The sequence below is a fragment of the Apium graveolens genome, chromosome 7 (assembly GCF_009905375.1).
Source record: "Apium graveolens cultivar Ventura chromosome 7, ASM990537v1, whole genome shotgun sequence".
Lineage (NCBI taxonomy): Eukaryota > Viridiplantae > Streptophyta > Magnoliopsida > Apiales > Apiaceae > Apium > Apium graveolens.
In genome coordinates this window covers 33,185,042-33,212,946 of record NC_133653.1, presented here as the reverse complement: position 1 = coordinate 33,212,946, position 27,905 = coordinate 33,185,042, and the positions used below count along the sequence as shown (strand labels likewise).

General features: G+C 35.9%; 1 protein-coding gene across 1 annotated transcript; it reads right to left on the bottom strand.

The window, feature by feature from the left end:
- Nucleotides 1-5,216: 5,216 nt before the first annotated feature.
- Nucleotides 5,217-8,306, bottom strand: LOC141671944 (uncharacterized). Its single transcript, XM_074478399.1, has 2 exons — nt 8,107-8,306; nt 5,217-6,294 (listed from the first exon to the last, which is right to left on the bottom strand). Exons 1-2 carry the CDS (start codon nt 8,243-8,245, stop codon nt 5,456-5,458), a joined length of 978 nt encoding a protein of 325 aa, XP_074334500.1. The 5' UTR covers nt 8,246-8,306; the 3' UTR covers nt 5,217-5,455.
- Nucleotides 8,307-27,905: the final 19,599 nt, after the last annotated feature.

Here is a 27,905-nt window from a genome sequence, read left to right as displayed (position 1 = left end):
ATACCTCATCCACTAGTTCTCCATTTAAGAAAGCCTATTTCACATCAAGGTGATGAACTTCCCACCCATTCTTGGCATCAAGGGCGAGTAAGAGTCGAACTGTCTTCATCCTTGTAACAGGAGAAAATACCTCTTCATAATCTACTCCATACTTTCGTACGTAGCCCTTTTCCACGAACCTAGCCTTGTGCTTGATCACCTTGCCATTTGTGTCTCGTTTCAGTTTGAACACCCATTTTAAGTCAATTGCTTTATGCCCTGGTGGGAGTTCAGTTAACCCCCACGTTTTATTGTTTTCAATGGACTCAATTTCACTTTGCATAGCTGCTCTCCATGCCTTGTCTTTTGCAGCCTGTTCATATGTTACTGGCTCATCCACTTCAGATAACAATAATCCATCTGCAGCCTCAACTTCCTCCGTTTCATCATATATATCGCTGACAAGTCTGAAGTGCCTCGGTTCACTGTTGTTACTGTTGTTGTCACTCCAATCTCCACCATCTCCTGATACACTGCCACGGCTACTGTTGTGAGCACTGTTGAGTCTAGGTGTTATGTTTGGAGATCTTTGCCTCCACTTTCTGCAACATTCTCCACTTGTACACCAGATTGATGACTTATGATAGTGAAAACACTTGTTTCTTGACTTGTTTGTGACTCCCCTTCAGTCCACGACCAGCCCTTTTCTTCTTCAAAATGAATGTCCCTGCTTACATGCATTTATTCTTCAATTAGATCATATAAATGAAAAGCTTTTGTACCTGATTCTTTCCCAATATATATGATTGGCTTGCCTCTACCATCAAGCTTTCTTATGTGTGCTGCTGGCAATTTCATGTACCCCAGGCATCCAAAAACTTTTATGTGCTCCAAGTGAGGTCTTTTCCTTGTCCACAGTTCGTATGGAGTTTTCTTAGTCAATGCACGAGTGGGTAGTTTATTCAAGATGTAAATAATGTGGTGTATTACTTCTCCCCAAAACTTTACAGGAACATTCCTCTCATTTAACATGCTTCTACCCATTGCCACCACCGTACGATTTTGATGCTCCACAACCCCATTTTGTTGTGGCGAATACGGGGCTGTGTAGTATCGTTGAATACCTGCATTTTCACAAAACTCTACAAACTCTCGTGAACAAAACTCACCCCCTCTGTCAGTTCTTAAGACTTTAATGTCTATTTTCGACTCCTTCTCAACCAATACTTTAAACTTTTTAAATACACTAAAAGCCTTATTTTTTGTCTTTAGCATGAAAACCCCCATCATTCGGCTATAGTCATCTATGAGCAGCAGAAAATATTTGTTATTTGTAGGTGTCTAAGGCGTAATGGGACCACACAAATCACAGTGAACCAGCTCGAGTTTTTCCGTTGCTGTAAACTAGAGCTGGCAATTCGTTAGTTTCGTGTACTTTCGTGTCGTATACTTTCGTGTTTCGTGTCATGAATCCCTAACCCAAACTCGAACCGTTAAGGATTCGTTTCGTTTCGTGTTCGTGTACCTTCTTTTCGTGTACATTTCGTGTCGTGTTTCGTGTAATTTAAAATTAATAATAAAAATAAAAATAAATAAATTATATATTTAAATATTAAATTTTTACTAGTCGAGTCTTAAGTCAATAAGTCACTAAGACTCAAGTCTTATAAAATTTAAATTTGAATCTATTTTGTATCTAATTTCTGTAATATTATATGTAAAATATTATTATAAGATATAAGTATTCATATAATTTTGATAAATTTATTTAAATATTTATTTATTTCATGTACTTTCGTTTCGTGTCGTGTACCAAAGTGTAAACCCAAAACCGACACTAAAATTCATCCGTGTACTTTCGTGTTTGTGTACTTTCGTGTTCGTGTACCAAACATGTCAAACCAAACCCATTATTTTCGTGTCATTTTCGTGTCGTGTTATCGTGTCGTGTACGAAATTGCCGGCTCTACTGTAAACGATGTCTGTCCAGGGAACGGCTTCCGTGTCTGCTTTGAAAGCAAACATCCTTCACATGTCTCCTTTGGAATTTTCAAAGCTGGAAAACCACACACCATATCGTTGGCCACCAACATATTCATTGCTTGAAAGTTCACATGCCCCAACCTCGAATGCCACAGCCAAGTTTCTTCATCAGCCTTTGTCAACAAACAGATAGCTTTATTTTCTGCAATAGTCAATTTGTACAGTCGATTGGCAGCTCTTTGAAACTTCATCAACGGCTTCCCATTCCTCTCGTACACCCACAACAATTCTCCATTCAATATAACCTTATTTCCAGCCTCTACTAGTTGCCCCAAGCTTATTATATTGCTACACAACAATGGTATGAAGTGCCCATCTGTTAGGAGTCTCTCCTCGCCATTCTTGCTTCTCAACGCCACTGAGCCCTTTCCTTCAATGCATACTGATGACCCATCACCGAACCTGACCTTTCCTTGCACACTTTCGTCTAAAACTTTGAATTTCGATTGTTGGCCAGTCATATGATTACTGGCCCCGTTGTCCAAATACCACGTGTTCACATCCCCTTTGATTTTCCTAGTATTCTCAGCCGGTGGTATTAACTTCTCTTCGTTCAATAACACGATCTCCTTGTCATCTCCTCCACATTCTACCATCAAAAGTGTAGGTTCCTCATCCTCGACTTGTGTCAAGTTAGCCTCTGATTCTTGCCCTTTCCCCTTTGCTCGTCGTGGTTTACGACATTCATAAGCAAAGTGGCCATACGCTCCACAGTTGAAGCACTTCAGCTTTCTCCTGTCACGAATTCCACGAATCACAAACCTTCATCGATTCTCACTTGTACCTTGAGCCCCATCCTTGCCTGTCCTTTTTAACCATTCCTCTTTGGTTAAAAGTAATTTCCCTTCGTTAGTTTCCCTCTTCTTTCATTCGTCTTCAGTCAATAGCAATTTCCCCTCATTGTTATCGACTTGTCCACGAGTTCTCTCCTCATGAGCCTTTAAAGACCCGATCAACTCTTCGACAGACATTGTCTCTACATCCCCAAATTGTTCTATGGCAGAAGCAATTTGTAAGAACCTAGATGGGGCTGCTCTCAGCAATTTTTTCACCACTTGAGCCTCTTCCACAGTTTCCCCTAGAGCCCTGATATTAGTAACCAGGCTATTCAGTTTCGAGTAAAAATCATCGAGTGGCTCAGTTTCTTTCATGCTCGGTGTCTCAAAATCCACCTTCAGTGTCTGTATCCTTGCTTTCTTCGCCTTATCTGCTCCCAAACTCAATAAATTTATCGTCTCTCATGTATCCTTGGCATTCTTTTTCTCCGCTACTGACAACAAGACGTCTTCAGGTATGCTTTGATAAATCGCAGCTAGAGCCAATTTGTCAGTCTTTTCCTCAAACGAAGCCTTTGGATCTTTAGGGTCTATTGCCTCCCAAACACCATGGGTCTGCCTTCAGTTTGATAGACCACGATGCATAGTTCGTTTAGTTAAATATGGGATAGTTCAAGCCAACTGAGTTCTCCTTTGTTTTGTTTGATTCCATCTTTGTTGGTTTTGGCGTACATTTTGGCATTCACAGGTTAAGAAGCTCTGATACCAGATTGTTGAAAATACACATGAATTAGACACACACAATATATTGTTTAACTCGATTTTATTAACTGAAACTGCTAAAATGTGAAAGTTGTTCTCAGACTTACAAATGAAAGATGAAAGCTGCATATATGTGCAACACGCACGACTCAAACTAGTTCCTAGAAAATAGCTACTACTACTAAAAATATTCAACTGAACTTCTACATGACTCCAACTCTACTTGATTATTTCAACTCCTACAAACTCTCGCCATGTCAGCTGGCTTATTTAAATAAATAACAATCAAATAAACTATAGTTTAGATTAATTCCAACATTCTCCTAGTCTTTATTTTACATTATTTTTGTTTATATTGTTTTTGCTGAAAAATTTGATTGGTTTTTCAGCTTGTTATGATCATGCTGCTGGCACAGGTTTCTACTCAAAAGAATTGATCTTCTCTCGCACATGATGAAAGAAAAATGCTATGGGCACGTAATTGGCTACAAAATTCTTTGCAAAATGATGCCCCATCATTCTGTACATAATTCCGCAAAGAATTCATATACTGGACACCTCATTGCCACATCATTCTGTTGAGAATTCTGTAGCGTTTTCTATGTCCCTAGCATTTCTCCACGATGAAAACATGCATCTGGTCAGACTGCTTCCAGAATTCATCTTTTCCCATAAGGCCTCATCGAACATTAAAATCTGTTGCACCGGGTTTTGTTTAGTGCGATAACTTATTCTTCTCCTCCTGTTACCAAGTATAACTACCATATTCTGTTGACCGTAGATCTTGCACCAGATTATGTAATAGCTCATTCTTAAGTTCTGCTAATCGTGGAGACTCCATATACTGACTAATATATAATTACGACTTCTTTCTTTTCATCTGCGGGTTCACCTTTTGTGCATGCCGATCCCTCGAGGCCGTTACTAGAAAAACATGGAGAATAAATTCAGGTGTTATACCCAACATTATACCCGGCAATTCGTTCGTCTGTATACTTTCGTGTCGTGTATTTTCGTATTTAGTGTACTTGAAGGTCAAACACAAAACCAACATTTTTAGGATTCGTGTACTTTCGTATTCGTATAATTTCGTTTCGTGTTTTTTCGTGTAAAATTGAATATTAATATTAATTAAAAAAAAAAACTAAAAAAATAAGACTTTTAGGTAAAAAATTTACGAGATATATTAAAAATATATATTTAGATCACATTTATATACATATTATAAAATTAAGTATTAATTTTATAAATAAATATGCATATATCTATTAAAATATACATATATTTATTATAAAATATTAATATTTAAGTATAATATTTATTTATGTTGTATTGTTCGTATCGTGTACTTGAAGGGAAACATAAAACTGAATCTCAGTCGTATACTTTCGTATACTTTCGTATATATTCGTGTTGTGTACTAAAAAGATAAACATAAACACTAAATTTTTGTATCGTTTCGTCTAAGTCGTTTTCAAAATTGTCGAGTCTACCCCACATAACCTCTCTAGTTTTATGCTGATTCCTAAAACATAAGAGGATTGAAAGTGCACTCAGATATACAAGTAGGACTTTTAGGCTTTAGCTTACACTAGATAATTCTCTATCATTTAACCGATACTCCGATCAGATAACAAAGGATATACAGGCTCAGCATTAAGAAAATTGAAAATATTAAGCAGCAATATCTAATGATAACCTTAACATATGGATGCGAGTTCTAAGTAGCCTTTTTATCTTTAAAATTTCAACAGGTACAAGACTAATATTTTATCAAAATAATACCAAGCCATTTTGCATCGCATCAACATCTGGCTCTTTCAAAGTTTGGTTTCTTCATGAACCATCGGACACTGTGCCTCATCCCCACTACAAGCAATAGATTGCCTGCACAATCATATACGACGCTGCTTTCGAAGTCTACATCCATTATGAGCTTTTCGAGTTGTGTCTTCAATGTACACAATCGGATTGTGGTCATTACGGGAATTCGTAAAACCGTCTCTGAAACTCAAAATTGCTTGCTTCTTTTTCTTGAAAAAGGTAAATCCGTTCACTTTAATCACAAATGATTTCAATCCCATATTCTTTGCAAGTCGCCCTACATGTTCCGCAGTCGAATCAGCAGAATAACGAGACACTTTACCAGATAAACAACCTGAAGAAGCCCCTATTTTTTTGTTACCCTTAGAGTCTGTCACAGTAACAAAAGCATTGTTTCGGATTATCTTTATATGCACTATATCAGCAGTATCTTTCTCAACTTCTTGATGAGAAAACTGAGGGCCTCTGAATCCATTGCTTCTATTTTCATTCATAACTCCTCTCTCAAAGTTCATTAGTCTCGAATCAAACTCATTTGGTCTATTTTCATCCATAGATCCTCTCGCAAAGTTCATTGGTCCTGAATTTCTCCCCAAGTCCAACTCATTTTGTCTATTTTCATTCATGACTCCTCTCACAAAGTTCGTTGGTCTCGAATCTCTCCCCAAATCCAACTCATTCGGTCTATTTTCATTCAAAACTCCTCTCGCAAAGTTCACTGGTCTTGAATCTCTCCCCGACTCAAACTCCTTTGGACTAGCGGAATGTATGTAACTTTTAAAATTCAAAGCACTGGGTAGAGAAGAATTATCATTCACTTTCAGAAAACCCAACTTCATGCCTAAGGATCCCAAGTAGTTGGGTGATGCTTTGGCCAGCATAAGAGCTTGATCTTTAAAATTCCTTGAACCTGTAAACACACATATTCATTTGCCAACAAAGCCAAGAGAGAATAAACAAACGATATGTTTTAACATTTTTGACCTACAGCAACCGCTAAACATTTCTTCCAGAGGAAATTGTGGCTTGCTCACATATAAATATTTAATACACTATTGCAACATTTACTTGTAAGCTTGTTCAATTTCTACATAAAGTGTGTTTGGTTAAACGACAGCAGGGGAAATTAAACTATTTAAAGAAGGGTAAAACAAATTGTTTTGTTTTTTTAACCTAGGGAAAATAAGTAGGCAAAACCAGAGTTAATACGAAGTTTGATGTATGTATGATTTGTAGCTAGCCTTTTATGTCATATATGCAACTGGAACTGGTTTGATATTTGATTATAATATTTCTAAACCTTGTTGGAAACCATTTAATATACAAACACATATGCTAATTTCAATAAACTAAAATATCAATTAGACTACGTAATAGTTGTAGGTAAATTTCCACGAATAATGTGATTAGCTTAGAATATGAGTTGTGATCTGTACAGTCTTATACAGAACATATGCAGCCACGATCCAGTCATTGTTGATCGATAATTTGGCATATTCAGATCAGAAGCATACATCCTCAAGTGTAGTTCTAGAAAATAGGGGATAAGACCTTATAAGAGAATTAATTACTAGTGCAATCTGGGGAGAATACAATATATCATATCATACACTGAGAACAATGAAAAAGATGTTGCACCAATTAGTACCATACCTACTCCAATCTATCAGACAAACGTTCACACATAAATGTAACTTAATCATTGTGCTAACTATTAAGAACATACAAGAAAATTACGAAACATGTAAATAGCCATCAAAGTAATAAATACATGATATCAATTTATTAGCCATCAAAGTAATTACTCATCACTTTTATTGTTCACCATTGAAGCCAAACCATATTTGGTACCCAATTTCATTTAAAAAACTCTATAATTAAAAAGCCACTCCAGTCACTATACAATATATGTTAGCTTTGCTTAACACAATATGTCTATAACGCTAAGACGTAATATAATTAAAAAAAAAAAGATTAGTGTAACAGAGTCACTTAATTTCCATTAACTCTGTTTTTTCCAATTCTATGTAATGAGACAATGACTTATAGTAAGGGTAGAACAGTCTTTTACTGCTGATAGTAACGGTACTCTTTTGATATCCATATGGGATCATGTGCACATAACGGTATGGACATGTGTACTCATAATGTTGGATATTATATAGAGACTCGGGAAGAGGGTAGAGGCAGGCTTGAGCATGAATTATTCTCTCTGTAACTTTTACCTTCCTGTTTCTTTAATTCAGTCGTTTATCAATTTTCCTTGTTCTTTATTTTAATCTTACTATTGCTGTTAGCTAGTAATTTCCATTACAATTAGCCCTCCTTGCTCGTATCTCACCACAATAAATCCTTTTAAATAATCCACAATACCGAATCTTATCAATTTTCAACTTCATTTCATGTAACAATATGCATAGTTAACAACAATCGAAATCTCGAGATTTCGATTGCAAGGGGTCATCTAAAAGGGCTTAAAAATACATGTTTCAATCTATTAACACCCACACAAACACACACATAGCTAAACCTTTTTATTAAAAAAAAGTTAAAATTTCAAGATTGACATGAATAAGGTCAAGATCCAAACTTTAGAAATGTGGGTCAAAATCGAAACAAACCCAATTCAAGAAAAATATAATTAAACATGAAAATATACTTACATACATGTATTATACACATACAAGAACATTTCATATATGAATAGAGTTAGATAAGTTACCTGAGAGACCACTGTAGCTCTGAGAAAAATAGCTGAGATGAGAAGGGGCGGGTTCAGATCTGGAGATGAAGATCCGAGAAGCTTGATTGAGTGACCCGACCCGAGCAGAGATACGAGAAATGGAGCGCTGGTTGAACATTGCTATGGCTGTAGGGTTTTTGGGAGTATGCGTTAAAGCTAACTTAAAAAAGAGGTGTATACTGTATATTTTTAAAACCCATTTCATTTGGGTGTGTACTGTGTAGTGTCATTTTTTCAGATGTTTCAGTTTCACTAATTTTGGTTTTAAATTTTTTATAAAATACAATTAAAATTGTAAAATAAATAATTTTATATACAATTACATGCAGTTCTAACAAAAGATCGCATTAAGTTTTTATATATGTATTTTATAATTATTATATTATTGAGTGAAGTAGGAGTATTACAATTAGAGATGTTCAAAAAATTCGAAGTCCGAAATCCGATCCGATCAGATTGGAGAAAAGCCCAAAAAGCCCGATCCGGAAAAAAGCTCGGCCCGGTTCGGCCCGGCCCGCGGGCCTTAAATGGGCCTCCTTTTTTCTTAAAAAATTGGCCCAGCCCGAAACCCGAAAAACCCGGATAAAAGTCCGGATTTATAAAAGCTCGGATCGAAAAAGCCCGATTCGGCCCTGATAAAAACCCGGGCTTTTTGAAAAGCCCGATTAAAAAACTGATTTTTTATATAAAATTTGAAAATATACAATATTTTTTATAATTTTTAAAATAATATATCATAATATTAGAAACAATTAAAGTATATATGATTATATATATATTATATTAAAAATAATTATTTGTTTCGGTGTCTAAACTACTCTATCTGATATATCAAAATATTATTTTCTCTGGTATTTAAACTACTCATAATTCGAGTTATAAAATATTAAAATATTTTTTTAATATATAAATAAAAAGCCCGTATAAAGCCCGGTTCAGCCCGATCCGGCTCGGCCCGCGGCCTAAAACGGGCCTTATATTTTTTAGGAAACCCGGCCCGATTTTTAAAAAAGCCCGGCCATATCCGTTTTAAAAAAACCGGGTTTTTTAAAGCCCTGATAAAGTCCGGTCCGATGGCCTTTTTGTGCATCTCTAATTATAATGATTGTATTTTTAATGTGTTTTCTTATCTTTTTAAATTTAACAAGTCACGATACCGGTGAGTTATTAGCGACGATAATTTATTTATTTCGGATAAAACAGCTTGTATTTCAATTAGATATGTTTTAATTTTTTAATTGAAAAATCTCATCTAAGGAACTTTTTCAAAAATAACGAATTTAGTCGAATCGTTATTTCAATCCAATAACTATAAAACACTCATATTATTATATTAATTAAATTTTTAATTTGGTTGTATCCCCCAACTTTTTCATATCAAAATTGTTAGATATATTTGAGATGTCATGTCTAATATGATTTGTGTTTAGTTTTCAGAACTTAACAGGACAAATCAGGACTTACTGGAAGTCAGAACTTAATATCAGAACTTAAGGTCATATCAGAACTTAAGTGCGAGAAGACTTTCAGTTAAGGAATGAAGTTGATTTACAGGAGAAGATCGAGACTAAAATAAAAAAAGATATGCATAAAAAGAGTTAGAAGACTGGAAGACTTGTAGAAGATATCTGATTGATATATTTTATGAGACAGAATTGTATTCCATATCAATTAGAATATATCTTGTAACTATGTACTATATAAATACAGACTTAGGGTTTACACTATATGTGTTATCATTATCGAAAAGATTATACATTGTAACCTAGCAGCTCTTAGTGATTTTTGTTCATCACTTGATCTTTGTTACATACTTGTGTTAAATCGATTTGATTGTATAAACACTGTATTTAACCCCCTTCTACAGTGTTGTGTGACCTAACAAGTGGTATCAGAGCTTTTCTGTTAAGACACATATAATAAAGATCGAAACAATCATGTCTGAAGAAGCACAAACACCAACTAAGCCCACCAAAACTCAAGAAACTCAAAACACTCAAACCCACAGTCGATATGAGACTATTAGGGTTCCCATACTGAGACCTTCTGAGTATCTCATATGGAAAGTGAAGATGGCTATGTTTCTGGAAGCTACAGATCCAGAATACCTTGACAGAATTAATAAAGGACCACATAAGCCTACCAGGCTCTCTGTTGTAGTTGTTGATCAACCAGCAAAGACTATACCAAAGGAGAAAAGTGAGTACACAGCTGAAGACATCTCATCTATTGCCAAGGATGCAAGGGTAAGGCATTTGCTGCATAGTGCCATTGATAATGTCATGTCAAACAGGCTAATTCATTGCAATACTACAAAGGAGATATGGGATGCTTTGGAGATAAGATGCCAGGGAACTGATGCAATCAAGAAGAACAAGAGGATTGTACTCACTCAAGAGTATGAGCACTTTGACTCAAAAGCTGATGAGTCATTAACTAACTTATATGACAGGTTTATCAAACTCTTGAATGATCTGTCACTGGTGGACAAGGAATATGATCTTGAAGATTAAAATCTAAAATTCCTATTAGCTCTTCCTGAAAATTGGGATTTAAAGTCTACTACCATAAGAGACAACTATGACCTTACTGTAACTACTCTTGATGAAATTTATGGTATGCTCAAGACTTATGAACTTGAGATGGATCAAAGGAGCAAGAGGCGTGGAAGAAAGTTAAAGACAGTTGCTCTTAAAGCTGAGGAGGAATCTCCTAAAGTGGCTACCTCAAAAAGGGGCAAAGGAAAGGCTCTCATTATAAAGTCTGATTCAGAGTCATCATATTCTGATGATGATGATTCGGAAACTGAAAGTTTACCTGAAATGGATGTTGATGTAGAGATGATGCAACTATGTGCTCTTATGGTGAAGGGTATCACAAAGATAGCCTACAGGAAATTCAGAAAGGGCAAGAAATTTTTCAGGAAAGGTGGAAGTTCTGATAAGAAAGGTTTCATAAAGTCTGAAGGCAAAGGAGGAAAGTCTGATAGAGGAGATAACTCAAATGTCAAATGCTACAATTGTGGTGAAAGAGGTCACATATCTCCTGACTGCAAGAAAGGAAAAAGTGACAAAGGCAAGGCACTTGTCACAAAGAAGAAAAGTTGGACAGACACTTCAGATTCTGAAGTTGAGGTGAATTATGCCTTGATGGCAAATGCTGATAGCAGCCCTGAAACTGCTGAATTGAAGGTACCTCAAACAACTTATGCTTTTCATACTGATGATATTACTGAGTTGAGATTATATCTTAAAACCATGTTTATTAGTTATAGAGATCAGACTTTAACATGTGAAAGATTAACATCTGAAAATCTTGCTTTTAAGAAAAGAAATGACTATTTAGAAAAAGAGTTAGTTTTTCTTCATCAAACTAAGAAAGAAAGAGATGATGCTTTGTATGTTAGAGATGAAGTGTTAAAATTGAATGAATCTCTAAAAGCTGACTTAGAAAATGAAAAAGAGATTATCAGAACTTGGACTAACTCTGGCATAACAACTCAGAATTTACTAAGTAGTGGAAATTGGAAAGAGGGCTTAGGTTATGGAGATGATAAAACTGAAAAAGAAACTGTTCAAATTGATCCAATTGTTGTTAAACAGACTGCTAAGCCAAAGGTAAATCCTGTTAAGTTTGTAGCAAAAACTGTAAAGTCTGATTCTGAAAAGATGAAAGAGTCTAGGACAGAAGTCAAAGAAAAGTCAACTTCTGACAAATTAAAACAGGATAAACCAGCTGAATTTAACATAGGCTTAATGACAAAGAAGCAGCTTAAGTATAAGCTGAAAGAGATTAAAAATGTGAATAAGGTAAAGGAAGCTAGGAAAAATAGGAATGGAAAGGAAGGTGTGAATAAAAGCAATAACTATATGCCTGTTCCTAATGCTCCTAGAAAGAAATGCTTTAACTGTGGAAACTCTAACCATCTTGCTTTTTTTGCAGGAAGAATAAAGATATAAACTCTTTACCTCCTAGATCAAGAGTTAAGAGTCAGTCTGTTAGGTTTAAGCCACAAAATCCTTTTTTTCATTGTGGTAGTTTATGGCATTCCATTTATACTTGTAAGAAATATCATAGTTTGTACTATGATTATTATCAAATAAAACCTTCTTTGAAGAAAGTTAGTATTATTCCTTCTAGTGTAAAGTCTGATGCAAAGTCTGATATAAACTCTGATAAACAGGATGTTAGCATAAACTCTGAAATTAAATCCACTGCAAATGCTAACAAACTTAAAAAGGCCAAAGGATCCAAGCAAGTCTGGGTCCTTAAAACTAACCAATAGTGGTCTTTGTGAATGCAGGGCAACAGGAAAAACATCCTAGTATTGGACAGTGGATGTTCAGGACATATGAATGGAAATAAAGCCCTGCTATCAGACTTTGTGGAGAAAGCTGGCCCGGGAGTTTCTTATGGAGATGGCAACCTGGGAAAAACTTTGAGATATGGCAATATCAATCTTGGGAATGTCATCATTGAATCAGTAGCTCTTGTCTCAGGACATAAACACAATTTGCTAAGTGTGAGTCAAATATGTGACAGAGGTTATCATGTGGATTTCTTTGAAGAACATTGTGAAGTTTTAAGCAATTCTACAGGCAAAATGGTTCTAAAAGGTTACAGGCATGGTAACATTGATGAAGCCAGACTTTCAACAAGTTCTGATGGTTCTGCAATCTGTCTGTTGAGTAGAGCATCAATTGAAGAAAGCTGAAATTGGCACAAGAGACTCTCTCATTTAAATTTCAACAACATAAATGAGCTAGTAAAGAAAGATCTTGTGAGAGGACTGCCAAAATCAGTATATGCTCCTGATGGCCTTTGTGATTCATGTCAAAAGGCAAAATAAAGAAAATTTTCATTCAAGAGAAAAACTGAATCCTCAATTCTTGAGCCTTATCACCTACTGCATGTTGATCTATTTGGTTCAATCAATATCATGTCAATTGCAAAGAAGAAATATGTTATGGTTATAGTAGATGAGTTTACAAGATACACTTGGGTGTATTTCTTGCGCAAGAAGAATGAATCCGCATCTACTCTCACTAATCATGTCACACAGCTGGATAAATTGGTCAAAGACTCTGTCAAAATTATAAGAAGTGATAATGACACTGAGTTCAAGAATTCAATCATGGAAGAGTTCTGCAAAGAGTATGGAATTAAGCAGGAATTTTCTGCACCTGGAACTCCACAGCAAAATGGAGTTGTAGAAAGAAAGAACAGGACTCTCATTGAAGCTGCATGAACTATGCTTGATGAAGCAAAGCTACCAACCTACTTTTGGGCTGAAGCTGTGCAGACTGCTTATTTTACACAGAATGCTGCACTCATAAACAAGCATGGAAAAATACCATATGAGATGGTGAAGAAAAAGAAGCCAAATCTGAAATACTTTCATGTATTTGGATGTAAGTATTTTGTTCTTAAGACTCATCCTGAATTGCTGTCAAAATTTGATCTAAAAGCTTATGAAGGAATTTTTGTTGGATATCCACTTTCCACAAAAGCCTTCAGAGTCTACAATTTAAGAACAAGGGTTGTCATGGAATCTATCAATGTATCTTTTGATGATAAGAATATTACTGGACTCGAAGATTTCAATGATCATGATCAGCTGAGATTTGAAAATGAAGATTTAAATTTTGATTCTGTAAATTATGATGACTTAAACTCCGATCCTATAAGTTCTGACGGGTTAAGTTCTGATGTCATTGAAACTGTGGTAACTACTGAAGGGGAAAATGCACCTGTCCAGGGGGAGCAAGCTTGAGATCCAACCACAACTCAAGACTCTCAAGAAGCATCAGAACCTGTCACTGGCTCTTCAAGTTATGATTCATCAAGTTCTGATGAGCCAAATTTTGATAATTCTGGAAACTCTGATTCTTCAAATCTTGAAAAATCCAACTCAAATTCTGATGTCTCAGAGAGCATAACTATAGGGGGAGCATCAGAAAATGTTGATGGAGACATCATGGATCATGGGGGAGGATCTAGTTCTAGAAATCAACTTCCATCTGCAAGGAAGTGGACCAAATCACATACACCTGACTTAATAATTAGAGATCCTGAAGCAGGTGTCAGAACTAGAACAGCAACATCAAATGAATGTCTCTATCATTCATTTCTATCTCAGACTGAACCAAAAAAAGTGGATGAAGCTCTTCAAGATGCTGATTGGGTACAAGCAATGCAGGAAGAGTTAAATGAATTTGAAAGAAATAAAGTCTGGACCCTAGTGCCAAGACCAAAGAACAGATCAATTATTGGCACAAAATGGGTGTTCAGAAACAAAACTGATAGTGATGGCATAATTATAAGAAACAAAGCAAGGTTGGTTGCTAAAGGCTACTCTCAACAGGAGGGTATTGATTATGATGAAACATTTGCACCAGTTGCTAGATTTGAAGCCATAAGAATCTTTTTGGCTTATGCTGCTCACAAAAAGTTCAAAGTCTTTCAAATGGATGTAAAAGTGCTTTTTTAAATGGAGAATTGGAAGAAGAGGTATATGTTGAATAACCTCCAGGATTTGAAGATCCAAAATTTCCAAATCATGTCTATAGACTTGACAAAACACTTTATGGCCTTAAGCAAGCTCCAAGAGCATGGTATGAGACTTTAGCTCAATTTCTTCTGGAAAGTGGATTTCACAGAGGTATAATTGATAAAACACTATTCTACCTCAACCATGGAAAGGACTTACTTTTGGTACAAATATATGTTGATGATATCATATTTGGTTCTACAAATGCCAAACTCTGTAAAAGGTTTGCAAAGTTAATGCAGTCAAGATATCAAATGAGTATGATGGGAGAACTTAGTTATTTTCTTAGACTTCAAGTCAAGAAAAAAGAAGAAGGTACATTCATAAATCAATCCAAGTACACTAGAAATTTACTCAAGAAATTTGGAATGCAAGATTGTTCAACTACATCCACTCTCATGGCCATTGCAACCAAGTTAGATAAAGATACTGGTTCATCAGTAGATATTACTAACTACAGAGGTATGATTGGCTCTTTACTCTATTTAACTGCAAGTAGACCTGATATCATGTATGCTACCTGTCTTTGTGCAAGATTCTAGGCTGATCCAAGAGAACCTCATCTAATAGCTGTGAAAGGAATTTTCAAGTACCTCAAGGGTATAGCTGATCTAGGATTGTGGTATCCTAGAGAATCATATTTTAAGCTAATAGGTTACTCAGATGCAGATTTTACAGGATGCAAAATAGACAGGAAAAGCACTAGCGGAAGCTGCCAATTTCTTGGAGGCAGATTGGTTTCTTGGTTTAGCAAGAAATAAAAATCAATTTCCACATCAACTGTAGAAGCAGAATATATTGTTGTAGGAAGCTGTTGTGCACAGATTCTTTGGATGAAGAATCAGTTACTGGATTATGGGTTAGCATTTTCTAATATCCTATTTACTGTGATAATCAAAGTGCTATTGTTATGATAGGTAATCCAGTTCAACACTCAATGACAAAGCACATCAGCATTATGTACCATTTCATAAGGGAACATGTGATGGAAGGTACAGTGGAATTGCATTTTGTTCCAACAGATCAACAACTAGCAGATATTTTCACAAAACCACTATGTGAAGCTACTTTTACAAGACTGGTAAATGAACTTTGAATGGTTTCAGGTTCTTTTTCAAAATCTGCTTAGTTTTTGTTCTCATGCATCAGACTTTATGATCAGTATTTACAGATTGTCTTATCTTCATGTAATTTGTGCTTAAATTATTATACATTAAATACTGATTGTTATCTGATGTGGATCTTTATACTCTGATAGTTTTTTGAATGTTCTTTGACTATTCAATTCAATGAGGATAACTGTGCTAGATGCTGACCTAGTAGTCTTTAACATACTAGAAATCCTATGTTTGAATTAGTTATTTATATGGAAATTCATTAACACAAGCAAATTTTGATGTTGAACTTAGTCAAATTTACTTTGTGTATCTTATTACTTAGTCACAAACTAGATTCTTGCTTCTTATCTGTCAAATTCTGATGTCAGTAAATCTTAAATATGAACCACATGCTTGATAAGCCTCACTAATCTGAAGAAAAGAAAAGAAAAGAAAATTGAAGTCAGGTACTCCTTTGAGATCTAGAGTAAATATGTGGAAGGAAAGATCCAAGTGCATTGCTGGTATTAAGTTATATGCATTAGAAAAGCAAATAATTTTTTCTTGGTGACTTTTCACATTCTCTGATTATTGGAGAAGCATAAATTCTGATAGCAGTTGTGACTCACTTACACTGAGAAGCCACTGTAAAAACGAATTTCAAAAGATGCATAAAATGAGCACAAACAGTTGAGGTGGATTCTTGCATAAATTTATTTTATAGTAGACATCATTATTAATGAAAGATTTTAAGCACTTTTCTTAGTTATGCCTTATTTTTAAGATGTACTGAAGTTTATCAGATTTTAATCTTTATCTGATATTTTGCTAATGCACACACTATCACTCCATATGAATGATGAAAATTACTGTGGTGATTAAGTTGTTTTAGATAAACAATTGAGTGTCATTTGCATAAATTCGGAGGACAAGTCCCGATGGAAGTTTTGATGCTTAAACTCTGAAGAAACAAGTCAGTATTTGTATGAAAAATCACAGATACAAACATTCACTTTTTGAGTACAGAAGCCATGTTCTGATGACCGTTAAAATCTGATAATAGTCAAGTTCTGATATTAAATTTTGATGCAAACTCTGGTGCTTACGTGGCATTATTTATTTACTTGACTCATTTGTGATAAATACTGTAACGGTCATATTTTATCAGAATATAATTAGGTGAGATAAAAACAGTCATAATCATTTAGTAAGTGGGAAGTGTGTTTTCCTTGAAATACTGCATGTGCACATTTATTACTGCTTATTACCCGTGCCCACTAATAATATTTTGACTAATGATATGCTGCCAGGTGTCTAAAGTCTGTTCTGCTTCAATCATAACAGTTGTCAAAAAGAGAGTATACATATGGGAGTTAAAATATTTTATAATCTTTTACCTACTTTTCTTTCTCTAATCTCTCTTATTCTCTCTCTCTCTCTAATATTCTCTGAAGCTTTTTTTTACAGGACTTTTATCAAACACCTTGTGCACACTCTATTTTCTCACTTATTTCTTACAGAAATGGCACCAAAAGACATAGTTTTCAATGGAGCTAAGTTTGTTCCAAACAACTACTTAGCTATTCTCTCTAAGGACGAAGCTCCATCAGAACTTCACTTCATCCAAGATTTTCTATCTGGAAGTGAGATTGGGTATGCTTTGACCCAACCTGTCGCAATCTCAGGGACTCAGGTGCTGGAGTTCTGGAGGTCAAGAGTTTATGATGATGGTGGTGCTAATGGGTCCCCAAGCATCATATTTACAACAGGGGAGGATGCCCATGTGGTGACTTTGACCATAGTTAGACAAGCACTCCATCTACCAGAAAACTACATGTATTCAACAGTTGAGGAGCCAGCTCTTCAACAGCTAATGGCCAATATGGGCTATGAAAAGACTTTGGCAAAGCTTGGACAGTTGAAGAGACCCCACATAAGGAGGGAATGGAGTTTCTTCTTTGAATGCATCACCAGAATTTTTGCAAACAAATGTTCAAACTTTGATGCAATTCCTATCCTAAGTCAGCAAATTGGGTATGCTCTGATTACTCAATCTCATTTTGATTATGCTATTGTTGTACTAGGATTCATAGGGGATAGGATGACAGAAGATAGAAATACTATATATTTTGCTAGATTCTGTCAACTTATTTACAGCTTTTGTAACTCTGATGCACCCCAACTAGCAAGTGAGTTAATTTCAACATTTAAACTTGCTAAGAGAGCATTTACTGACTTATTATCTGCTGATAATAAGAAAACTGTTCTAAGACCCCCTCCAAATTCCATAATCAGTCAAACAGTTTCTAGTAAACTCTGACCCAGCCACATACACTGCTAAATAAACTAATGTCCAACCAACCCAACCTCCATCAGCACCTCCAACCCCTACACAACCAACCACCTCTCAACCTCAACCAACTCAACCTACCATCAGAACATACTTCCAACCAGCTCAATCCTCACAACAACAACCATCAGCACCTACCATCAGACCTTCATCTTCCAGGCCTAAGAGGGCAAAGTTTGTTCCTCAACCTCCACCAAAGAGAAGGAAGATGATTCTAAGGGATGAGTCAGATGATGAAGAAGTGCAGGTTCATGCATCAGAACCTGTGACTGTGGAAGCTGAAAATGTAGTTTTTCAAAAAGAAGCTGAGGGTTCTAATACTTTGAAGAGAAAGAGAACTGTAAGTTCTGATGCTGCAAAGGCAACTCCTTCACTATCAAGGAGATTAAAGAAAATGAGAGCAAGAAGGAACATGGTTAAGCCTCCATCAGAGGATACTACTGAAGTTGAGGAAGGGGATCAGGAATCTCTGATCTCAAAGCCAAGTGTGATTGAATCTTTGCCACCTCCAGCTCAAGCCAAAGACACTGCTAATGATACAGTGATCACTCCTACTGTATCTCCAGTCAGAGAAACAATAGTTGAAGATTCAGGATTAAGTCCTGAAATTGACCTTCAAAGGCTGATTATGAATGAAATTTCTGCAAGTGGAAATGACTTGTCGATATCTCTGAGATCTCTATAGGTATTTTGACTTGTCGATGTCTCTGAGATCTCTAATGAGAAAATTGACTTGTCGATATCTCCAATCTTCACATCTTCATTTTGACTTGTCGATATCTCTGAGTTCTCTAATGCAAAAATGACTTATCGATATCTCAGAGATCTCTATATACATTTTGACTTGTAGATATCTCTTATATCTATAATGATAATTTGACTTGTCGATATTTCTAATATTCATGTCTTCATATGACTTGTCGATATCTTTGAGACTTCTCTATAAGCTATTTTGGACTTCTCGATAAGTCATTCTGGAGTTCTCGAATGACTTCTCTATATGACTTGATCCGTGACTTGTAGATATCTTGACTTAGAATATTTTTCCTAAAACAGATTTATTCAACTCCAAGCTTCTTCACAATTTCTCTGAGGCATGATCTTCTTGATTTTCTTCCAGAGTTTATTATTAGGCTTGAGACTGTTTATAGAAAAATACACCAGTCTAATCTTTGACATCTTTATATACTCAAGTAATACAATACAAAATACAAATTTCGATTATCATACAACTAATTCTTAGGGTTGTCAATTTGACTTAGTCTTGTTATAGTACATGCATGTCTTGCACAATAATCTCCCCCAATTTGTGAGAAGATTGCTTATCACAAATTCATGCCCGGTAACAAGACTAACCCCAAGTTACAATGAACAATAGAACATTACATAAAAAAATTGACGGAAGTACAACTTTTATACATAAAGTGATTACATGAGTTTGATAAGTACATTCATCACACAAATTTCTCATAGCTTGTTTCTTGTCTAATGAGGTCTTTTAATTCTAAAAGTACTTGCAGTTCCTCTATGATTTGAATTCCTCTTAGAGCTTGCACAAGCTTGAGCCACTCATCTAATGAATAATTATTCAGGTAACCAACTTTAATTCTTTAGAATCTGCCAACTTTAATGTTCAGAAAATGTCCATCCTTGGAAATTCTGCTCATCCCCTTGCCTTGAGTTCTTCAGATCTTTGCTCAAACATTTCTATTTCTTCAACATATTTTCTTTCTCTCTCCTCTCTTTCAGCCTTTTCTTTTGCTCTTCTTTCTTCCCTTACAATCAACCATATAGCCAATACAGACCTCCATGCCATTGTACCAGTATCCTTATCCTTCAGTAAGCTTATTACCCTCTTAATCTTTGTGGTTAAAAATATATCCATTAATTTTCTGCAAAGTAAGTTTTAGGATCCATCTTGATAGTAGATTCTTAATTCCGTTTATGATACAACCTAAACTTTGACCATTTCTTCAGCTAATTATTGAAAGTAGTCTTCATCTGTGATGCACCAGTTCAGAGGTAGAAAATCATTTTGATTGAAATAATTCTAGATGGCCCTCTCAATAAGTTGCAGTTTCTTTGGTTTTCTTCCAACAGATTTGTAGTGAATTTTGATTGGTGGCTTGACAGAAGGTAGGTTTGAAATTTTCTTTAGAGAAGTTTTGTTGAAAGTGATTGGTAATTTTAGTATGGTGTTTGCAGTTGGTATGTATAAGAACTCGGGCTTAGAGGTTAGAGGTAGTGAAGTGTTTGAGTTTGTTGGCTTAGGGGTTTGAGCAAGTTGGATTTGGATTGATTAGACATTTTTCTTTGGTTCTAAACCATCCTTCTTCTTCTTCCTTCTTTTCTCATCACCTCTCTTCTTATCATCTCCCTTCTTTTCATCTTCATTCTTTTCTTTTCTGCCAGTTGCCTTGGAGGATTAACTTAGATTTGAGCCAGAAGGTTTTTGATCATCTATCTTCTGCTCATCATCATCCAAGTCATCCTTATTGAATTGTATTTTGGGCAACTTGGCTTCAGGATCTCTCAAGTATATCCCCAAAATCTTTATCATCTCTATATCTTCATCAGTCTTGTTCTTCTTGGTCTTCAATCCAGTTTCCAGAGTCATTATTATCTTTTTGTGTGCCATGACACAGTGTCTGGGAACAAGAAAATTCTTGAGTTCCTTGGTGTTTGGACAGATGTAAGCCACTCCCTTGTGTGGATAGAGATATGCTTCTGGAAAAGCAGCTTCTTGAGCTTTTTGTAATTCGCTAAGCAAGAGAGTGTCTTCGTTGATTACTTTATTGACTTTTTCAATGAAGATGTTCAATTCAGATGCCCTTCTTGATGTGAGAAAATTCAGTGACACCTGCATGCATCTGTCTACACCTGAGTCATTAATGTTTATTACAACTCTCTTCTCCTGAAAATTACCCTTGGTCACCAAAATCACCCTTATGAAGTTTATGGTCTTGTTCAAAGCCCTCTTGTAAGTGATGAAGTTGTTGTTGAGAGAATCCTTGAGAGCCTTTAGCAAATCTTCAAATTCCTTTGTCAGACTAGGTTCCTCAGCTGCTTTGATAAGCCTCTCTATTCCAACATCAACTTCAACTACTTGAGATTTGCCTTTATTAGTAGCTTGAGCTTGAACAGATGTAGATGTTTGGGGTGATCTTAGTAACCTAGCCTCTATCTCCTCCTTAGTCTTGTTAGCAGGCAAGATGAGAGGTGTATGGATTCTAGGCCTCACGGCTTCTGGAAGTGCATGCAGTGGGATGTTAAGTGTACCCATGATGGCCCCCAAAGACACAGAATTCTGCATTTTTAGATGGTCATGGGATTCCACCAATGCAAGATTTGAATATCAGCCTGCTGACTTTGTACATGGCTATGAGTTGGGAGACTTGATTTGTTAGAGACTCATTGGCTGACTGTAGGGTAGAGACCTGGGATTGAAGAGCCTGGATTTGCAAGTTTGTTGATGTTGAGATGGGTTGTTGAGAGCTTGAAGGTAAAGAGGTTCCAAAGGTTGCTTGCACAGCTTCCTTTATGCCTTCCATCAAAAGTGCTGAAGGCTCATTTCTGCTTTGATGAAGCTGATTCAACTTCAGTATATTGTCATTAGAATTTGTAATGTGTTGTTGAACCACTTCATGCAGAGCAACAAAAGATTGCCTTAGATTTTTGACACTGACATCCACTGTAGTCAAATCAAATCTTATCATGTGGTCAGCAAAATTTTGGAATTTTAACTGGATCTTGACTTGGGAAGGAATAATTTCATCCATCTTATCCCTCACCAATTTTCTGATCTGATCCTGATACCCAGTTAAAGTCCTTGATTTGAGGCTTGTAGACTTTATGGACCGCATCATACACTTCATGTGGAGTGAGGACCTTGGCATTACTCCCCAAAATGGTAACATAGTATTCCCTGAACCTTGCTAAGACCTCATTCATCTCCAAGGTGAAATTCTTAAAGAGCCAAGCATCCACATTCCCATCCTGCTCAGCTTCATTCACTATCTTCTGCTTTTGCTTCTCAATATCTTCATTATAAGTGAGTAGAATTGTCAGATAATCTTGATTTATCATGTCTGTAGTGAGAAGATGTTGTGTGATGTTTGCAAGGCCTAAAAGTTGATCAACTAGAAGGTCATCCACAGTGTTTGGTTGTGATTGAGCATTTTGTAACCACTGTTGGATTGTGTGAGATGGTTGTTGTGAAGGATTGGATGTTGATAGTTGGTCATTTTGGTTTGAGGTGGAAGGAAAGGATTCAATAGAACCACATGTGACAGATGTCCCAGTTTGACTCACAAATTGAACTGTGGTTATGACAGGTTGTTGTTCCTCACTTGTGGTGGGAACTTCCATTGGAATTGGAAGGGAGTTAACTAGGTTACTGTCATATACTCTAGTCTCAAACCCTTGCTCATTTTGCAGTGAGCTTGCACATGAATGTGCTAAACTTGCCTCCCATATAGCAAGATCATTGACAATTGAACTCCTAGCTCTAAGTGTGAGTGCAATCTCAGCTAGGGTTTTGAGGGGAGTTATTCCTACAAGAGGAACATCCAATTGAATTGGAGAGGATTTAGATAGCTCCCCCTCAGGAGTACTACCCTCAAGCCTTACAACCTGTGAAGGTTGATTTGCACATGAAGGTGTATTTGTAACCAACACAGGGTCTTCAGTGAAAACTGATGAAACCCCTGTATTTATGTTGGTGTCATCAAGGTCTACCTCATCATGTAGCCTCTCACCAACTAAATTTGGGTCATGGGTGGTGAGCAGAGTTTCATGAACTATGTCACTTGAAGTTGGCAACACTTGAGAATCAGATTCACGTGCTTCATTTTATGGAGAAGAAATTTGAGAAATTAGAGTTTGAATTTCAGAGTTGAGTTTTGGTAGCTCCCCCTGAATGAATGAGGGAGCTTCAGGAGATGTGTTCTTTTTGTATGTGCCATTCTTATTTCTCCTTTCATACACTTGAATTTGTTTAAGTGATGGTGCAGACTCTGTACAAGATGCATTAGGGTGAATGTTTTGTTCAATAGAGACACCCTGTTGAGAGGATGACTCTAGAATCTGTTTGCTTCCCTATTTTATAACTGCATCATATTGGAGGGTGCAGAGGTGGCTTGAGTGGTCAACTCAGTTTGTTTAGCCTTCTTTGTTTTCTTGACCAAGGGTGACTCTTGTTCTGTTTAGTCCTCACCACTCTCATTTATTATTGCTAAAGGTGTCTGCTTTCTCTTCTTTTTACCCACTTCACCCTTTTGAGAGGATGAAATGGTTGGTTTCCTAGATTCTAATGGTACATAAGGAATGGTCTCAGCTTGGGAAGGCCCCTGTTAGTTGTCCTGTATTTGTGCTTCCACAGGGACAGGAGCCATTGCTGCATTAGATTCAATGTTGTACCTCATGTCAGGCATAGGGTAAGGGTAAGTCCTGAACCTCTTCAACATAATGGAGTGATTCTAAGACTGACAGGTACCTTATTTTTAGTAATAAGTGAACCAAATAGCACTTTGGACACTTACTTACAGTTGCATATTTGTGTTCTATCTATACCATTCAACATATGAATGTCATGCACTTTATGATTTAAAGTGGACATTATAAATCTAGGAAAGAAAATTTTCTTACCTCTTGTAGCTAGGGGTATTGTTAGCCTAGTGCTCAGTTCTTCCAGGATCAATAGACCAACATTCAAGTGTCTATTGTGAGCTATGGAGTACACCAGCTTCTGGATCACACTTGATATGTTGTCATATCCTGTCTTTCTGCAAGTAAAGGCCCTTACAATAAAATCAAACAAGAAAGACCATTCCCTCCTTAGGTACTTCTTATTCAGGCTAGCCAGGTTGATTCTTTCACTATAGTTGATGAAGTCCATGAACTTAGCTAGCTCATCCTATGTTGGAACCTCCACCATGTTTTCAGTTGGAATGCCCAAAGCTTGATTTACATCTTGCTCATTGAACTCCACCTGTTGGCCTCCAATAGATCAGTTCACCACAATAGATACAGAGTTGTCATGCACAACTGTCCTCACTACTGCTATTGTCCAGAATTCATGCAGAACATCCAAGTAAAGGATGGGATTGGAAGTTAGAGCTCCTGCAAGATAAGATTTAGAAAAAAACTTATCAAACCCCTTGAAACTGTCAGGGGCTTGATTAGCATCTGTAAAAGCGAGATAGTTGGTTCCATCCTTGGGGATTGCAGCTCTAACATTGTTTAGTGCCATTATAGAGGATTAAATTTGAGTGGGTAAGAAAAATTAGAGAGAAAGAGTTTGAAACGAGAGAGAGAGCGGTTGAGAATTGGAAAAATTAGGTCACGTAGAGATCTCGAAAGCATAAAGAGGTGTATGTCGAGATGTCTGGGTATTTGTACTAAAAGGTAAATGACTTATCGAGAACTAAAAATGGACGTTTAGAATTTGCTTATCGAGAATAAATACATATCGATATGTTATTTTCCTAACTCTTATCGAGAACTAGAAAATGACTTGTTGAGATGTCAAATAAATACCCAGTTTGTCCTGAATGGACTGAATTGTTTCCAATTTTTATTTGAATAAATCAAAGTAAAATCAGAATGATTTTATCAAAAGTATTTTACCAAAATAATTTAATAAATTAAATTATCTCATTTTTGAGTTATTGATAAGTCTAAAATTTATACTTTTAGAGAACTCTGTGAGTTAACACTTATAGAGGACTCTATAATGACTTATCGATAAGTCATAATAAAGCTTGTCAAGAAGTCCTTCGAGAAGTCAGAAAAATGACTTATGGAGAACTCACTCGAGAAGTCTTAAAATGGCTTGTCGAGAAGTCAATTAGACTTATCGAGAACTCAGTTCTCTAAATACTTTCGTTCTTTTTTATTATGTTTTGTGCTAATTTCACATATTGAAAATATAAATCAACATTTAGACAGTTTTCTTAGAATTGAAAATTTCCAAGCCAAATTTTGAAGTTTGAAAAATAAATATACAGAGATTTCTGAAATATTTATAACTCATATTCCAGTTAATTTTCAATTAAATCAAATTAATTTGCTGTAAAACATTAGCTGAGTTCTTGCCTTTAGGATAAAGAATTTAGCATTCCAATTTCACCTACAAGTCTAGTGAAAGTTGCTTCATCCAAAGGTTAAGTAAAAATGTCATCTAATTATTTTCTTGTTGGAACAAAAATAAGCTCAATGGTACCATTTGCAGCATATTCACTAATAAAATGGTACCTTACATCAATATGCTTTGTTCTAGAATGATTAACTGGATTAGCCATAATAGAAATAGCACTACTATTGTCACATATAATTGGAATTTTGAATAACACTAGGCCATAATCCATTAGCTGATTTCTAATCCAAAGCATTTGAGCATAACAACTTCCAGCAGCTATATATTCAGCCTCAGTTGTGGAAGTTGACACAGACTGTTGTTTCTTGCTATACCGGCATACAAGTCTTTGTCCAAGAAATTGTCAGCTTCCACTAGTACTCTTTTTGTCAACCGTGCATCCAACAAAATCTGCATCTATGTATCCAACAACTTCAAAACCTGTTCCTTTAGGATACTATAATCCCAAGTTTGGAGTCCCCTTTAAGTATCTGAAAATTCTCTTCACAGCCATCAAGTGTGATTCCTTTGGATTGGCTTGAAATCTTGCACACGGACATGTTGCAAACATAATGTCTGGTCTACTGGCAGTTAAACATAGCAAAGATCCAATCATTACTCTATAACTTGAAATTTCTACACTTTTTCCCTTCTTATCTTCATCAAACTTTGTAGCCCTAGACATAGGTGTTGATGCAGGTGAACAATCAACCATACCAAACTTTTCAATAAATCCTTGACATATTTAGTTTGACTGGTGAAGATTCCATCACTTCTTTGACTGACTTGAAGTCCAAAAAAGTAACTTAACTCTCTCATCATACTCATTTCATATTCACTCTGTATGAGCTTTGAGAATCTTTGACATAGCTTTTAATTAGTAGAGCGAAAAATGATATCATCCACATATATTTGAACAATGATCATAATATCACCATGCTGCTTATAGAAGAGAGTCTTGATTATTGTTCCTCTAGTAAATCCATGTTTAATTAAAAATTCTGACAGTGTGTCATACCAAGCTCTAGGTGCTTACTTTAGTCCATAGAGAGCCTTGAGTAATTTGTATACAAAGTTTGGAAATTCTGGATCTTCAAAGTAAGGTGGCTATTGCACATAAACTTCTTCTTCCAACTCACCATTGAGGAATCCACTCTTCACATCCATTTGATACACCTTAAAATTTGAGTGTGCAGCAAATGCAAGAAAGATCCTTATTGCTTCAAGTCTTGCAACTGGAGCAAAAGTTTCATCAAAATTAATTCATTCCTCTTGTGAGTAGCCTTTTGCAACCAACCTTGATTTGTTTCTGGTGACAATCCCATTTTCATCCATTTTATTCTTGAACACCCACTTTGTTCCAATTACACTTCTGTTCTTTGGTGCAGGAACCAATATCAAAACTTTGTTTCTTTCAAACTGATTTAGCTCCTCCTACATAGCAGATATCCAATCAGGATCAAATAGAGCTTCCTCGGTTTTTTTTGGCCCAACTTGTGAAAGAAAGCATGCATGAAGACATTCATTTGCGGTTGCACTTCTAGTCCTCACTCCAACAGTTGGATCACCAATAATTGCTTCTTTTTTATGACTCATATCCAATTTCTTGGTGTAAGTTTGTTGACTTGAGTTTTCCGTATTTTCTTCACCACTGGCATGACTTGCAGAACCTTCTTCTCTTTCTCCCCCTGAGTTTGTGCTATCAAATTCAGGTGTTTGAGATGAGCTATAATTCTCATGATTCACTTGTTCAGCCGAATCTTCATCCTTTCTTTGATTTGTGTTGACTTCAGCTTCATCCTCAGAATCACTATCAATGTTGAGATTTTTAAATTTCAAGGCCTCGGCTTCATTTTCATCAAGGCATTCCAAACCTGGACACTTGTCATCATCAAAAGTTACATATGTGCTTTCCATAATTTTCTTTTGTTCAAGCACATAGACTTTGTGTAATATCTGGGATATATCGTGTAATTATTTTTGCTAATAAATAAATATTATGCATGTTCAGTATTTATTCTGTGAATTAATTGTTAAGCGGTATATGTATTTGGATGTTTAAAATAATATCAATTGAGTATTTTAATTTTTATATGTCCAAAATAAAATATAGATAATTGTCATATCTTCTTATTTATTTTTATATTGATTTATGATTTTATAGGAAATATATGCATTTTATAAAAAAAAATCCGAGTATTTATAAACTATTTTATACAATCGGGAACCAACCGACGTCACCCGTTTTTACGTTTTTATAACTCGAAACTCTTCCGAGAACTCCTTCATAACCTAATTGCAATATTCCGAGCATTTTCCATGTTTCGACTTTTTCGATCCGGCGTACGGTTTGTCCTGCGCGGGTCCCGGCGCAATATTTTCGATACATTATTCATTTCAGTAAATCAATAAAACTCGTATTTTCGGTAAACAGGATCTTTTTTATTAAACTATTACTATTATCATCTCCTAATACGTGTAACCAGGCGCTGAGACCAAGACCGCAGTACAAATTGTACTAATTTGGATAATTATCCCGAAAACCGGTACCGTTTGGATATGTTTTTATAAATAAACGTACCTTTTTATATCCGGAATGATCCAACGGGATACTAATTTTCCGTAATTATAAATAGCCTTTACCGT

What these genes read in the sequence shown, in the direction of transcription:
- LOC141671944 (XM_074478399.1), bottom strand. Translation starts at nt 8,245, where the DNA reads ATGTTCAACCAGCGCTCCATTTCTCGTATCTCTGCTCGGGTCGGGTCA. An exon ending in GAGCTACAGTGGTCTCTCAG is followed by an intron (nt 6,295 to 8,106) that starts GTAACTTATCTA and finishes GTGTGTTTACAG; the next exon opens with GTTCAAGGAATTTTAAAGAT.